The sequence below is a fragment of the Bos javanicus genome, chromosome 23 (assembly GCF_032452875.1).
Source record: "Bos javanicus breed banteng chromosome 23, ARS-OSU_banteng_1.0, whole genome shotgun sequence".
Lineage (NCBI taxonomy): Eukaryota > Metazoa > Chordata > Mammalia > Artiodactyla > Bovidae > Bos > Bos javanicus.
This window is the reverse complement of record NC_083890.1, coordinates 21977815-21990538: the sequence shown is the minus strand read 5'-3', so window position 1 is coordinate 21990538 and position 12724 is coordinate 21977815. Positions and strand designations below refer to the sequence as shown.

Below are 12724 nucleotides of genomic sequence, written 5' to 3'. Positions count from 1 at the left end.
TTCCAGTCCAGCGTCTCTCATGATGTACTCTGCATATAAGTTAAATAAACAGGGTGACAATATACAGCCTTGACGAACTCCTTTTCCTATTTGGAACGAGTCTGTTGTTCCATGTCCAGTTCTAACTGTTGCTTCCTGACCTGCATACTTAAGCAGCATCATATTTTAGACTCATACAGATGTGAAAACTTTTAAAAAGTTGAATTTTAGGTAACTTTGTTTAGGCATGTGGTTGGGTCCAGAGCTGATAAAGTATTATATAACTAAGATATTTCTAAGTTTGATCTCTTAAGTACCTGGGAGGGTCAGCACTATTGTTTATTATTGCCCTGCTTGTTTCTGAATTATCAGTGTTAGATAGAATTTGGCATTACTTTAGGAAGTTCTTAAACATTGAAGGAGTGAATAAATGAAATGAATACCAAATGTAGGATATATGTTATCTCTTTCTCTTTTTTTTCTTTTGCTTTTAAAGTTAGGATTTTGGAACAGTTTCCATATGAAACGTGTGTGTATATATATGTGTATATGTGTATGTGTGTGTGTGTGTGTGTGTGTGTATAATCTGATCTCTATTTTATTTTATAATCACACAAACTGTCCCTTTCCTTACCTGTTTCTGTAAGGTCAAATCCACTAGGGATCAGGCTTTGGCTGAACGGTGTCTGGATGCTCTGACTGCATGTGCTGCCAGTGGAGATGGGAATATTCTCGCTCTTGCTGTAGATGCAACTCGAGCAAGGTAAAGGATATATAAGTTGGAAGTTTTCCAAATACTAAAAGTTCACCAGTTTAGTTTTTCAGAATCAGTCTTAAATAAGAGATTGATTCTATAAACCATGTGAACCTCAAAGAAAATAATTGGAAACCAAAATAAAATTAATTCTTGTTTGTTTGTTTTTTTTTTTTTTAAATATCTGTGCTTTAAAAACATTCATCCATTTTGCATGGAGTATATTAATAGCTGTATTTCCCTGTGGCTCAGGACATTTGAAGCTCTTGTAATATCACTGATTTACAGGTTCAAATTTGATGTTCTCTCAAGTATAGGAAGACATTATTATGCTCACAGTAAGCAAACCTGCCCTTTGTCAAAGGTGGACAGTATCTCTTTCTTTCTGAGCTGTGTACTATGTAGACATCTTTGCCTTATAGAACATGCAGAAAAGCAAGTGACCTGCAAAATCTTTTCTCCCAATATATGATAATGTCACTAAAGAAATTGGTTTTGCTTTTATTGTTTATTGCTTAATATAATTAATATAATGAACTTTTAAGTTGTTTCAGCTGCTTAAGGGATAGAATGAATAGTATGTTACTTTTTTGTTTGTTTTTCAGTTTTAATTTCTTAAAAGAAATAAGAAGACTTCTCTGCTTAAAATCCTTCAATGTTCTCCCATTTCTTTTAAATTAAAACCTAATCTTACTATGACTTGTAAGACGGCTGAATGTAACTCTTGCCTACTTCTCTGACCTTGTCTTATCCTGCTTCCTTTATTAGTGTCCCCAATTTCCTTCTTTCTATTTTTAGCCCATAAAATATATTTTCCTACTTCTCAGAGTCATTCATTTGGCATTTCCTTTTTCAAACACTTTTCCCTCTTATGTCCCCTTGAGTTTCTCTTTCTCATCATTTAGATCTTAGTTCAAAAGCTGTATCTTCATGTCTTCAACTGCTTTAAAACAGCTTTCCCAAGCACCTCATTCTATTTTTCCTATTTTAATGTCTTCATAGTACTTATTACCATATGAAATTAATTTATTTGTTTGTTAGTGTACTGTGTGTATATTCTGACTGGATGATATGCTCTGCAAGGGTCAGTTAGTCAGTCAGTCAGTCAGTCATTTCAGTCGCTCAGTCGTGTTCAACTCTCTGCGACCCCATGAATCGCAGCACGCCAGGCCTCCCTGTCCATCACCAACTCCCGGAGTTCACTCAGACTCACGTCCATCGAGTCAGTGATGCCATCCAGCGTTTTTTTTTTTTTTTGGTTGTATTTATCACTATATCCTAGCACTTGCCAGTGCTTGCCCCATATTAGGTACTCAGTACATGTTGAATGAATTAATAAACAAAAATGGAATATGCTATTAATAAAAGATTTACTTTTTGTCAAAAAAATCTCACTGGGAATATTGCTCTTTGCCTATTTATATTGCTAAGCAGTGAATTGCTCAGTAATCTTTAGATACTTGTCTATTAGTAGTTTTTAGGTCATTTGGTCATTTTTCAGTTGACAAATGTTGAAAGAGATCACATTGTATAAAGGCATCCAGAGTATTTTTTTTTAATAAGTATTCTGAGGAAAGATGCAGTCATGAATGCGGTAAAGAGCATTCAGATTTAGGTTTTTGACAGCCTATTTTTGACAGAGGTAATAAAATATGTCTAAGTATATTGAATATTAAGATAAATATTATATCCCAAATAGTGGTGTTATCAGAACCTCCATTTAATATTTTAGATGTACAGTTGGAGAAATCACATATGCCATGAAAAAGGTATTTGGTGAACATAAAGCTAATGACCGTATGGTGAGTGGAGCCTATCGCCAGGAATTTGGAGAAAGTAAAGAGATAGCATTTGCTATCAAAAGGTAATGTGTGAGATTTCTTAAACCAGAATGTTATCTTTTCTGTTAACACAATCCTCATGTATCTACTGTGGGCTTAATTTTCTCACATACAACTGGAAAATAGTGGTATTTGACTTATACTTTGCTCCTTAATCTGTAGCTTTACTATAATAATATTTTGAACTTTGACCATAGTCCCCTTTAAGAGTTTCTCATTTAAAGCAAATGTTTGTTTAATGTTGATATTGCTTCACATCCTCCAGGGACTTAGATTTCAATCTCCTTAAGATGGTACACTTTTATATTTGCTTAAATTTTATTTATATTGTTTAATCACTCAAATAATTATAAAATCTTTACTTTTCCTATTTGAAAGTAAATATTTGGTTGCCATCTATGAATAAGTTAAAATCAGTCATTACTGAACTGATAGTAAGTAACATGGTCCAACATGAGTTGGAAATATGAATTAATATAAATTGATCATGTTTCTGTAGTGTGAGTAGTACCTTCCTGATGATTGGTTTTCTCAACCTCTGTAATAAATTTTCCACAATTATGTCTCTACTCATATATGAGGTAAATATCAGAACAACCAAGGTGAAAGTCATCAAAATGGCACGTGTTTTTTGCTTTTAACAAAAGTAAATTTGTTTCTTAGTGCTTTTTCATCTGGGGTGTACATTTATTGACTTAAGCAAGAAACTATTTTGATTATACATTATCATAACATATCACATTGAGGCCACTTGGAGGAGTTCACACTTGTGAGTGGTAAGTGAGATATGGACAGTCCAAAACAGCTAGTGAGTCAAGTATATGTATAAATAATTCTGAAGGCGTTTTTTAGTTAATATTTTACTATTTCTGCATATTGTACTCTGGAGACTGTCTTAAGAAGTTGTAAAGTTGTTTTCTCATATTGCTTCACTGTGATGTTCTCAGTGTTACAGGCTTAGAGTCTTTCAAATTTTCTTCTAGGGTGGCAGATGGTAAACATACTCAGGCTTTAATTGAGTTCTTGATGTAAAACAAAGATATTAATAAAATATGAATAAACAGATTAGTTGTTTTTATATAAACTTGAAAGATATGCTGCAAATAAATTATAGTTTTATATCTTACCTTTGGGCAATTATTATATAACTGTTATATTTTATTTTACTTAATTTTTTGGTATCTAATGCCTTTATTCTCATTTTTATTTGCTAGCTCCTTAAATATAACTCTTCTACAACATCATAATCTTGAAGGTCTGTGATGCTATTTCTTTACTGACTTCCTGTCCTGAAGGTTTCTTTCTAGAAGTGATACTCACGCCTGCTAACACTAAACTGTCTTTTCTTTTTTTTTTTTTTTAGGGCTCTTAAGCCTTAAAATATATTTTAAAATGTTCCTTAGGGTTGAGAAGTTCATGGAACGTGAAGGTCGCAGACCTCGTCTTCTTGTGGCAAAAATGGGACAAGATGGACATGACAGAGGAGCCAAAGTTATTGCTACAGGATTTGCTGATCTTGGTTTTGATGTGGATATTGGTCCTCTTTTTCAGGTATTGAAAACTGTTGGGAGGTTTCAAGTCCTGTTGTTATATGCTGCAGATAGGCCAACTGGAATGAAGACTACAGAGTATTCATTGAATTTTTACTGGGAAAGAAGTGCACCTTACTCAAGAGACTCAGCCTTTAAGTCTCCCATTAGAGTTTCCCATTTGGGATTTTAAGATATTACTCAGAAAAGCTAGAAAAAATTTTTACGATAGTTAGCCCAGACTTCTGGGTATGTGTTCTTAAACTGTATTGCTAGATAAATATGTAAATGTGTTTAGAGTCTCACACGTTTAAGGTGAGTTTTGTTAGGAATCTCAACTATATTTAAGATTAAATGAATCGTATACAATGTATTTAGTTTGCTTTCAGTCTTCTAAGTTGAATACTTTTCCATTCTTCTTTCTTACTCACAATTTGCTATCTCTTTGCTTTAGTTTGTTTGCTTATTTTAAATCACAATCAAATATAATGCAAATATTTAGTGGTTAGCTTTCAGGAAATGTTTTTTTCATAAAATAAAATAATTTTTAAAAATTGTTGTCAGCCATTGGAACCTAAAGGAATTTTACAAATAATTGAAAGTTCATTTCCCCATTAAATACCATCTCTAAAAATTTAATTTGTCTTTTAGTACCATCAGCTTTGTTGCCATAATTCTGCATCATTTTAAAAAATAGTTATAGTTATCTGTGGCTAAAGGTACAATCATGTAGTACTCTGATGACTGATTTAATAAAAATAATAGATTTGATGTTTTTAAAATTGCAACATTTGATAATTTCCAGTTTGACTTATATAAACATAAGGCCTGGAACTGAATTATTCAAATGGAGTTTTAATCTAATAAATTTTGGTAGCATGGATGATATGAATAACAAATTATGCTTAAATTAAGTGCCTTATCTTTAAGAAATGAATAGCAAGAATATGCACATTTTTAAAAGGTTTTAATTTCATGTTAATATTTTTTGCAGACTCAAGGTTTTACCAATATATGACTTTCCTCAGGATCTTCTTAAGTGTAGTTCTATTCATGAGTATAGAATCATTTGTTTTTGCACTAAAACTACAAGTCTTAAAATCTTGCCAAACTCCAAGAAAATTCACAAATTTTTATAGTATTTTTTCTGCTTATAATTATGCAGTGGTTTCTCAGATGGCCTTATTCTTCCCAATTGTCTTGATTTACATTATATGTATGAGAGACATGTAGATAACTTTTTTTTAATATGAAATGATTTAAATTCATGTACATTGTCAAAGCAATGTCATGAACTCATAACAAAGGAGATATGATCTTTGTTAATTCATAATTGAATGTTTGGAAACATCCTTTATAATTTTATATCCCAGTAGAAAACTAAGATAATAAATAAGAGACATGGCCTCACCTGAACCATCCCTTCTCTTGTTTATGCACTTCCCTGGTTGCTATAGCTCCTTAACTAGTTTCTACAGTTCTCCTGTTATTTTGCTCCATGAAGTAAAAATGAGATTGTCAGTTGCTCAGATGTGTCTGACTCCATGTGTCTTGACCCCATGGATGTGTCTTGACCCCATGGACTGTAGCTTGCCTGGCTCCTCTGTCCATGGAATTCTCCAGGAAGAATACTAGAGTGAGTAGCCATTCCCTTCTCCAGGAGATCTTCCTGACCCAGGGATTGAATGTGCATCTCCTGCATTGCAGGCAGATTCTTTTACTCTCTGAGCCACCAGGGAAGCCCTATTTTGCTCCATATATTACCGTTAATTTCATATTTCCATGGGAGAACAAGGTCCTGGTGCTTCGTAGTCCACCATCTTCTGTCTTCTCATTCAGTTTTAATCCTAAGGTTCACTTTTTTATGTTGCATTTTAAGTTCAGTCTTTAATTCTTTAGATCCTATCACGTGTTACCTCTCTTTAATGTTGGTAATGAAGACAACAGATGTATTTTTTTAAAAATTATGATGACGAGATAATATAGTTTGCCTATATCTCCCCTTTATCTTAAAGATTTTGCAGGGAACTTCATCTTGATATAACTTAACTGGTAAATGGTAGAGCTGGAAGCAGACACAGCACTGGTGTTTATACAACAATGGGATGAGGTGGTATTTGAGAATGGTGAAATATGAAGTTATCTTCACATCAAGATTTTTAATGAGCACAATTTTGGAACGTCCACCGAAGTAGTTGTAACACTTTAGAAACACTTTTTGGGATTAATAATGATTTGCGTCTTTACTTTGTAACTGTTCAGACTCCCCGGGAGGTGGCCCAGCAGGCTGTGGATGCAGATGTGCACACTGTGGGTGTGAGCACCCTCGCTGCTGGGCACAAGACCCTAGTTCCTGAGCTCATCAAGGAACTCAACGCCCTTGGACGGCCAGATATTCTTGTCATGTGTGGGGGAGTGATACCACCGCAGGTATTTTCATCTCCTACATTTTCTAGTACTGTACTGGGACTGCTGAGTAACAGTAGTTTGTATGGAATTATTTAATTTACTGTATATTTTCTCTAAAAATGTGTTGCAGAGTTTGAGCCAAATTAGAACCAAATTATTTCCTAGTGCTTCTACTAAGTAAATTCTATAAAAGTGGTCAATGTTGTTTTCTCTTTAGACTGTATTGTAATTCAGTATGCATGCATGCATGCTAAGTTGCTTCAGTCGTGTCCAACTCTTTGTGACCCCATGGACTGTAGTCCGTCCTCTGTCTATGGGATTCTCTAGGCAAGAACACTGGAGTGGTTGCCATTACCTCCTTCGGGGAATCTTCCCGACCCAGGGATCGAACCTGAGTCTCTTAGGTCTACCTGCGTTGGCAGGCGGGTTCTTCACCACTAGCATCACCTGGGAAGCCCTCAGTAAGCATAATTTAATAATATATAATGCTTCTATGAGAGAGTTGCCTCCCTACAAATTAGTCACCTAGATAGAGATCTGTCTTCTTCATATTCAGTAAGCACCGATGGAAAAGGAACAGGCTGAAAGTAATAACATCTCACAACTGGGAATAGAGAAGAATGGTGAACACACAGTGAGGATATCAGCCCTCCCCAGGGAAGGAGTGAACACCCCTCGTCCTGGCAGTGGAGTCAGTCCCTTAGTTGATCAGTCTGTAGCACTAGCTTCTGTTGTTTCAGAGTTGCTACCTTGTTCTTTTCCTCCATATCCCCATCCCTGAATGCTGCCCTAACTTAGCACTGTATCAGTTACATGGTCCTATAAAACCCCCTTTTTCATGAAGCTAATTCAATTGGGATATAGTTTTCTGAGAGCCAAAAACACCTAATTCAGAAATAAATGGAATCAGCCTGTCCTGAAAATTATGGCTGAATGGAGATGTGGATTCTAGAACAAGAATGTGGATCCTCTTAGGAAAAGATAAATGGATGCTAGGTAACAATAATGTTAATTAATTTATTAAGGAGACAGGGACGCTGTCCATATATGACCTTGTGCTGTGAGGGCTTCGTTGCTTAGTCATGTCCCACTCTTTGTGACCCAATGGACTGTAGCCCACCAGACTCCTCTGTCCATGGGGATTCTCCAGGCAAGAATACTGGAGTGAGTTGCCATGTCCTCCTTCCGGGGATCTTCCCAACCCAGGGATCAAACCCAGGTCTCCCACATTGCAGGTAGATTTCTTCACCATCTGAGTCACCAGGGAAGCCTGTGAATACTGGAGTGGGTAGCCTATCCCTTTTCCAGGGGATCTTCCTGACCCAAATATATGACCTTACCAATCAGTTAAAATAGTTAAGATATAACCTGGGTCTATTTCCAATCCAGTTTTTAATGATATCAAATTGTGTTTTTACTGAGAATGGAAAAAATATTGAGTTACAAGAACTATAAATGAGATTGCTCCTAAGTAAATGACCATACGTACTACAAAGACCCCACTATTATATAGCAGGAATCTGTCAGTGAAGTGTGACCTTGTGCCCATGTTTTCAGTTTTTCTCCTTCTGTTACAATTCAGAATATAAAATAATGAATGTATACACTACTTATGAAATGAGAAAATACATATGTATGAGCTTGTGAGGTTGGTTATAATGGGGGACTGGCAACCCAGCTGTATATTACTTCTTTCTAACAACACAGTACTTAATGTGGTATAGTCACCACAAAAGTGATTTTGTTCCCTGGTGGCTCAGATGGTAAAGGATCTGCCTCCAGTGCAGGAGACCCACTCAGGTTTAGTCCCTGGATGGGGAAGATCCCCTGGAGAAGAGAATGCCTACCCACTCTAGTATTTCTGGAGAAGAGAATGCCTACCCTCTCTAGTATTCTTGAGAATTCCATGGACAGACGAGCCTGGTGGGCACAGTCCATGGGGTCACAAAGTCAGATACGACTGAGTGACTATTTAATTTTTATTAGTCAACACAAAACTATTTTTGTTAGCACCTTTGCCTCTTATTTTGATAAGTATAGTTTATTATTTGAGAATATAAAGGGCTTTAATTCTTTATTACTGTCTGACTATGGAACACTTGATCTGTATTGCAGTTTTAGAGCCCATAATATTAATACCTAAGCTCTTAGGCATGATATTAAAATGTAAGACTCAAAATAATTAGGCAGTACAAAGTAGCGGCATTGAAATACAAATTTATGCCAGCCTGGATGGTAGGGGTTTGGGGGAGAATGGATATATGTATATGCATGGCTGAGTCCCTTTGCTATTCATCTGAAGCTACCACAACATTCTTAATTGGTTACCCCAAATACAAAACGTTTTTGATGTTAAAAAAAACAAATTGAGAAGAAATGCAGGCCTGTAATACAAGGGGCTGACACTTTCAAGACGTATATATCATAGAAGTCTCTGGATATTTAAATTACCTAGAACATCTGTGGAGAAGGCAATGGCACCCCACTCCAGTACTCTTGCCTGGAAAATCCCATGGACAGAGGAGCCTGGTAGGCTGCAGTCCATGAGGTCGATAAGAGTCGGCCACAACTGAGCGACTTCCCTTTCACTTTCCACTTTCATGCATTGGAGAAGGAAATGGCAACTCACTCCATTATTCTTGCCTGGAGAATCCCAGGGACAGAGGAGCCTTAGCGGGCTGCCGTCTATGGGGTCACACAGAGTTGGACACGACTGACGCGACTTAGCAGCAGCAGCAGCAGAACATCTGTAGGTGTTTGCCATGCTTTTTCCTCTTGAGTTTAACGACGAAGGATCATTTTTTATAATGACACACTTGTGTGTTAATATGGGCATCTTTTTTTAATATAATGATATCAGTTAACACCCATGCATTTTTCTCATTACTTGTTTTCAGTAAATATATAAAATGTTGCTATTATTCAGCTGAAAGTCTCTTAGCTTTTAAATTAGAGAGCACTAATGTATGGCTGTTAATCAAAATGATTTAACCATTGCCATTGTGGAGCTTATAGCAATAAGACATGTAAAGTGCCAATGCAGACTTATGGTATTATAAGAATATTACAAGGAAATAATAGAGACAGAAAAGAAGTAGTTAGGGGATAATTGGCATGACCATGTAATCTATCATCTCATGTGATCAATTTTGAGAATGAAAAATGGATACTACTGAAAAGGGTGTTGCAAAAACAAATAATTCAATTAAAAACTGGGCAGAGGATCTGACTAGACATTTTTTCAAAGAAGACAAATGGTCAACAGGTACATGAAAAGATGCTCAGCATTACTAATTATCAAGGATGTGCAAATCAAAACCACAATGAGATATCACCTCATATCTATTAGAATAGCTGTCATAAAAAAGACAAGAAATAACAGGTGTTGTCAAGGGTATGTAGAAAAGGGAACTCTTATGCACTGTTGGTGGGAATGTAAATTGGTGCAGCCACTATGGTGAACAGTACAGAGATTTTTCAAAAAATTAAAAATAGAGCTACATATGATCCAGCAATCCTAATGCTGGATATTTATCTGAAGAAAACAAAAACACTAGCTTGATATATATTCACCCCCTCCCATGTTCATAGCAGCATTATTTACAGTAGCCAAGACATGGAAATAACCTAAATGTCCATCAGTGGATGAATAAGTAAAGAAAATGTGACACATACACATACACAGAGGAATATCATTCAGCCATAAAAGAATTCTTGCCATTTATGACAACGTGGGTGGACCTTGAGGGCTTTATACTAAGTGAAGTAAGTCAGACAGAGAAATACAAATACGGCATGATCTTACATGAAAGAACAGTTGCTAGAGGCAGCAGGTAGAGGGTGGGTGAAACGAGCAAAGGGGGCCAAAATTACAGACTTTCAGTTATAAAATAAATAAGTTCTGGGAATATATGTACAGTGTGGTGACCATGGTTAATAGTACTACTAAGTCACTTCAGTCGTGTCCGACTCTGTGCGACCCCATAGACGGCAGCCCACCAGGCTCCCTGTCCCTGGGATTCTCCAGGCAAGAGCACTGGAGTGGGTTGCCATTTCCTTCTCCAATGCGTGAAAGTGAAAAGTGAAAGTGAAGTCGCTCAGTCGTGTCCGACCCTCAGCGACCCCGTGGACTACAGCCTTCCAGGCTCCTCCGTTCATGGGATTTTCCAGGCAAGAGCACTGGAGTGGGGTGCCACTTCCTTCTTCGGGTTAATAGTACTGTACTGCGTATTTGAAAGTTACTAAGAAAGTAGTATGTAACTAAGTAGTAACTTAGAGACCAAGGACTAAGGACATTGTTGTTGTTGTTTGGTTGCTAGGTAGCGTCCGATTCTTTTGCTACCCCATGACTTTAGACTTCCAGGCTCCTCTGTCCATGAGATTTCTCAGGCAGGAATACTGGAGTGGGTTGCCATTTCCTTCTCCAAGAGATCTTCCCAACCCAGGGATTGAACCCACGTCTCTTGCATTGGCAGAGGGATTCTTTACCACTGAGCCACCAGGGAAACGCTTAAGGACATAGTACTAAGAAACTAAGAGAGTTACTAAGAGCTCACAGTGTTACACAGTTTTCAGTAAATCTTAAAAGTTCTAAACTCATATGTGCACACACAAAATTTTTTTACTTATTTATGGTAATAGATGTTAACTAGATCTACCACGGTGATCATCTTACGGTGTATGCACATACTGAATCATTAGATTGTACACCTGAAACTAATGTCCATTATAGCTAAAAAAAACCCACAAAAAACAACAGAAAAAAAACTCATGGAAAAAAAGTATAGCAATAGAAAGCACAAGCCAGGATGTCCTGGAAATATGATCACCCTAGTGAATCAAGATTGGGGCTTTAAAGCATCTCCTCAACTTGATATTATAGCTACAAATACTCTGATGTTGAAACAGTCTAAAGCCTGGAACAGTACTTGTGCCCTGGGAATCTTTTCACTCAAACTTTGTCTTTAAAACAAACAAACAGCAGCAACAACAACAGAGAATTTTTTTCAAATGAGTTAACATGAGTTTGAACAAACTCCAGGAGATAGTCAAGGATAGGGAAGCCTGACGTGCTGCAGCCCATGGGGTCACAAAGAGTTGGACACAGCTGAGTGACTGAACAACAACAATTTTCATTTATAGAAAATCTAATTCCAGCATGAAGCCAAATTCAAAGTACTGCCATTCCCTAACTGCAGACAAAGCACCTTGGAGGTAATAAGTAGCCTTGTAAATCTGAACCTACAATGTGATACTGAATTTAACACAAATAATGGCAAGTGGTAAAAATTTAGGTAAGGTAATATGGTGTAGGGTCCAGAAGTTTTCAGCTGGTGGACCATGCAGCTTCCCACCACGAACAAAACACTGAGGTTTTGGAAAATGAGCAGAATGTCTTTTATTCTTTTAATGTCTTGGAGGGTAAGGGTCAGGGTTAGGCAGGCCCAGTCAGGGAGGATTTTTCAGCCCCAAATGCCAGTAGTGTATCACATAACAAAGTTTGAGGCACTGAGGATAAAGAAGAAAGGACAGCATTCATTGTCCTTTTGTTTCACTTTCTTGAAATAGAAATATTGTCTCTTCTATTAATAAAATAAATTCTTTCAACAGGATTATGAATTTCTGTTTGAAGTTGGTGTTTCCAATGTATTTGGTCCTGGGACTCGAATTCCAAAGGCTGCCGTTCAAGTGCTTGATGATATTGAAAAGTGTTTGGAAAAGAAGCAACAGTCTATATAACATCCTGTTTTGGGGTTAGCTTTTTTCTGATCTCTTCTTTCAGTAATGATCAAAGAGGCCATGTTCTTCAAATTATTCAACACCTAATATGTGCTTTCCTGAAAGCTTTACATGAAAATACCTGACTTATAAGAATGCTGTCATGCTATGTGTATGTGTATAGTTTCATTTTAATTTTAAAAATTAAAATTATCCTTAAAAACTCTGTAATACATGCTGAGTACTTTGTCAGACACTTGAGAGAAAGGTATTATTTTTAACAGTTGTGGTATTTCTTTGAAATATTTCTTATAAATCTGCTTACTTTCTATTTTAAGAATTAAACAATACCTGAAGCAATCTGACTAGTCCTATTCTTTCAGTTTAGTTCAGTTTAGTCGCTCAGTCATGTCCGACTCTTTGCGACCCCATGAACCGCAGCACGCCAGGCCTCCCTGTCCATCACCAACTCCCGGAGTCCACCCAGACTCATG

At 36.7% G+C, this 12724-nt stretch overlaps 1 protein-coding gene across 3 annotated transcripts in view; it reads left to right on the top strand.

Moving 5' to 3' along the window:
* The window catches only part of MMUT (methylmalonyl-CoA mutase), a 41107-nt gene extending 28646 nt beyond the window's left edge, over positions 1-12461 (top strand). For all 3 annotated transcript variants that reach the window (XM_061398377.1, XM_061398379.1, XM_061398378.1), the window contains exons 9-13: positions 627-742; positions 2466-2597; positions 3978-4125; positions 6366-6533; positions 12123-12461. In XM_061398377.1, coding sequence (XP_061254361.1) covers positions 627-742; positions 2466-2597; positions 3978-4125; positions 6366-6533; positions 12123-12251 — 693 coding nt within the window. In that variant the 3' untranslated portion in view covers positions 12252-12461. The remainder of the gene's footprint in view (positions 1-626; positions 743-2465; positions 2598-3977; positions 4126-6365; positions 6534-12122) is intronic.
* The last annotated feature ends 263 nt before the right edge of the window (positions 12462-12724 follow it).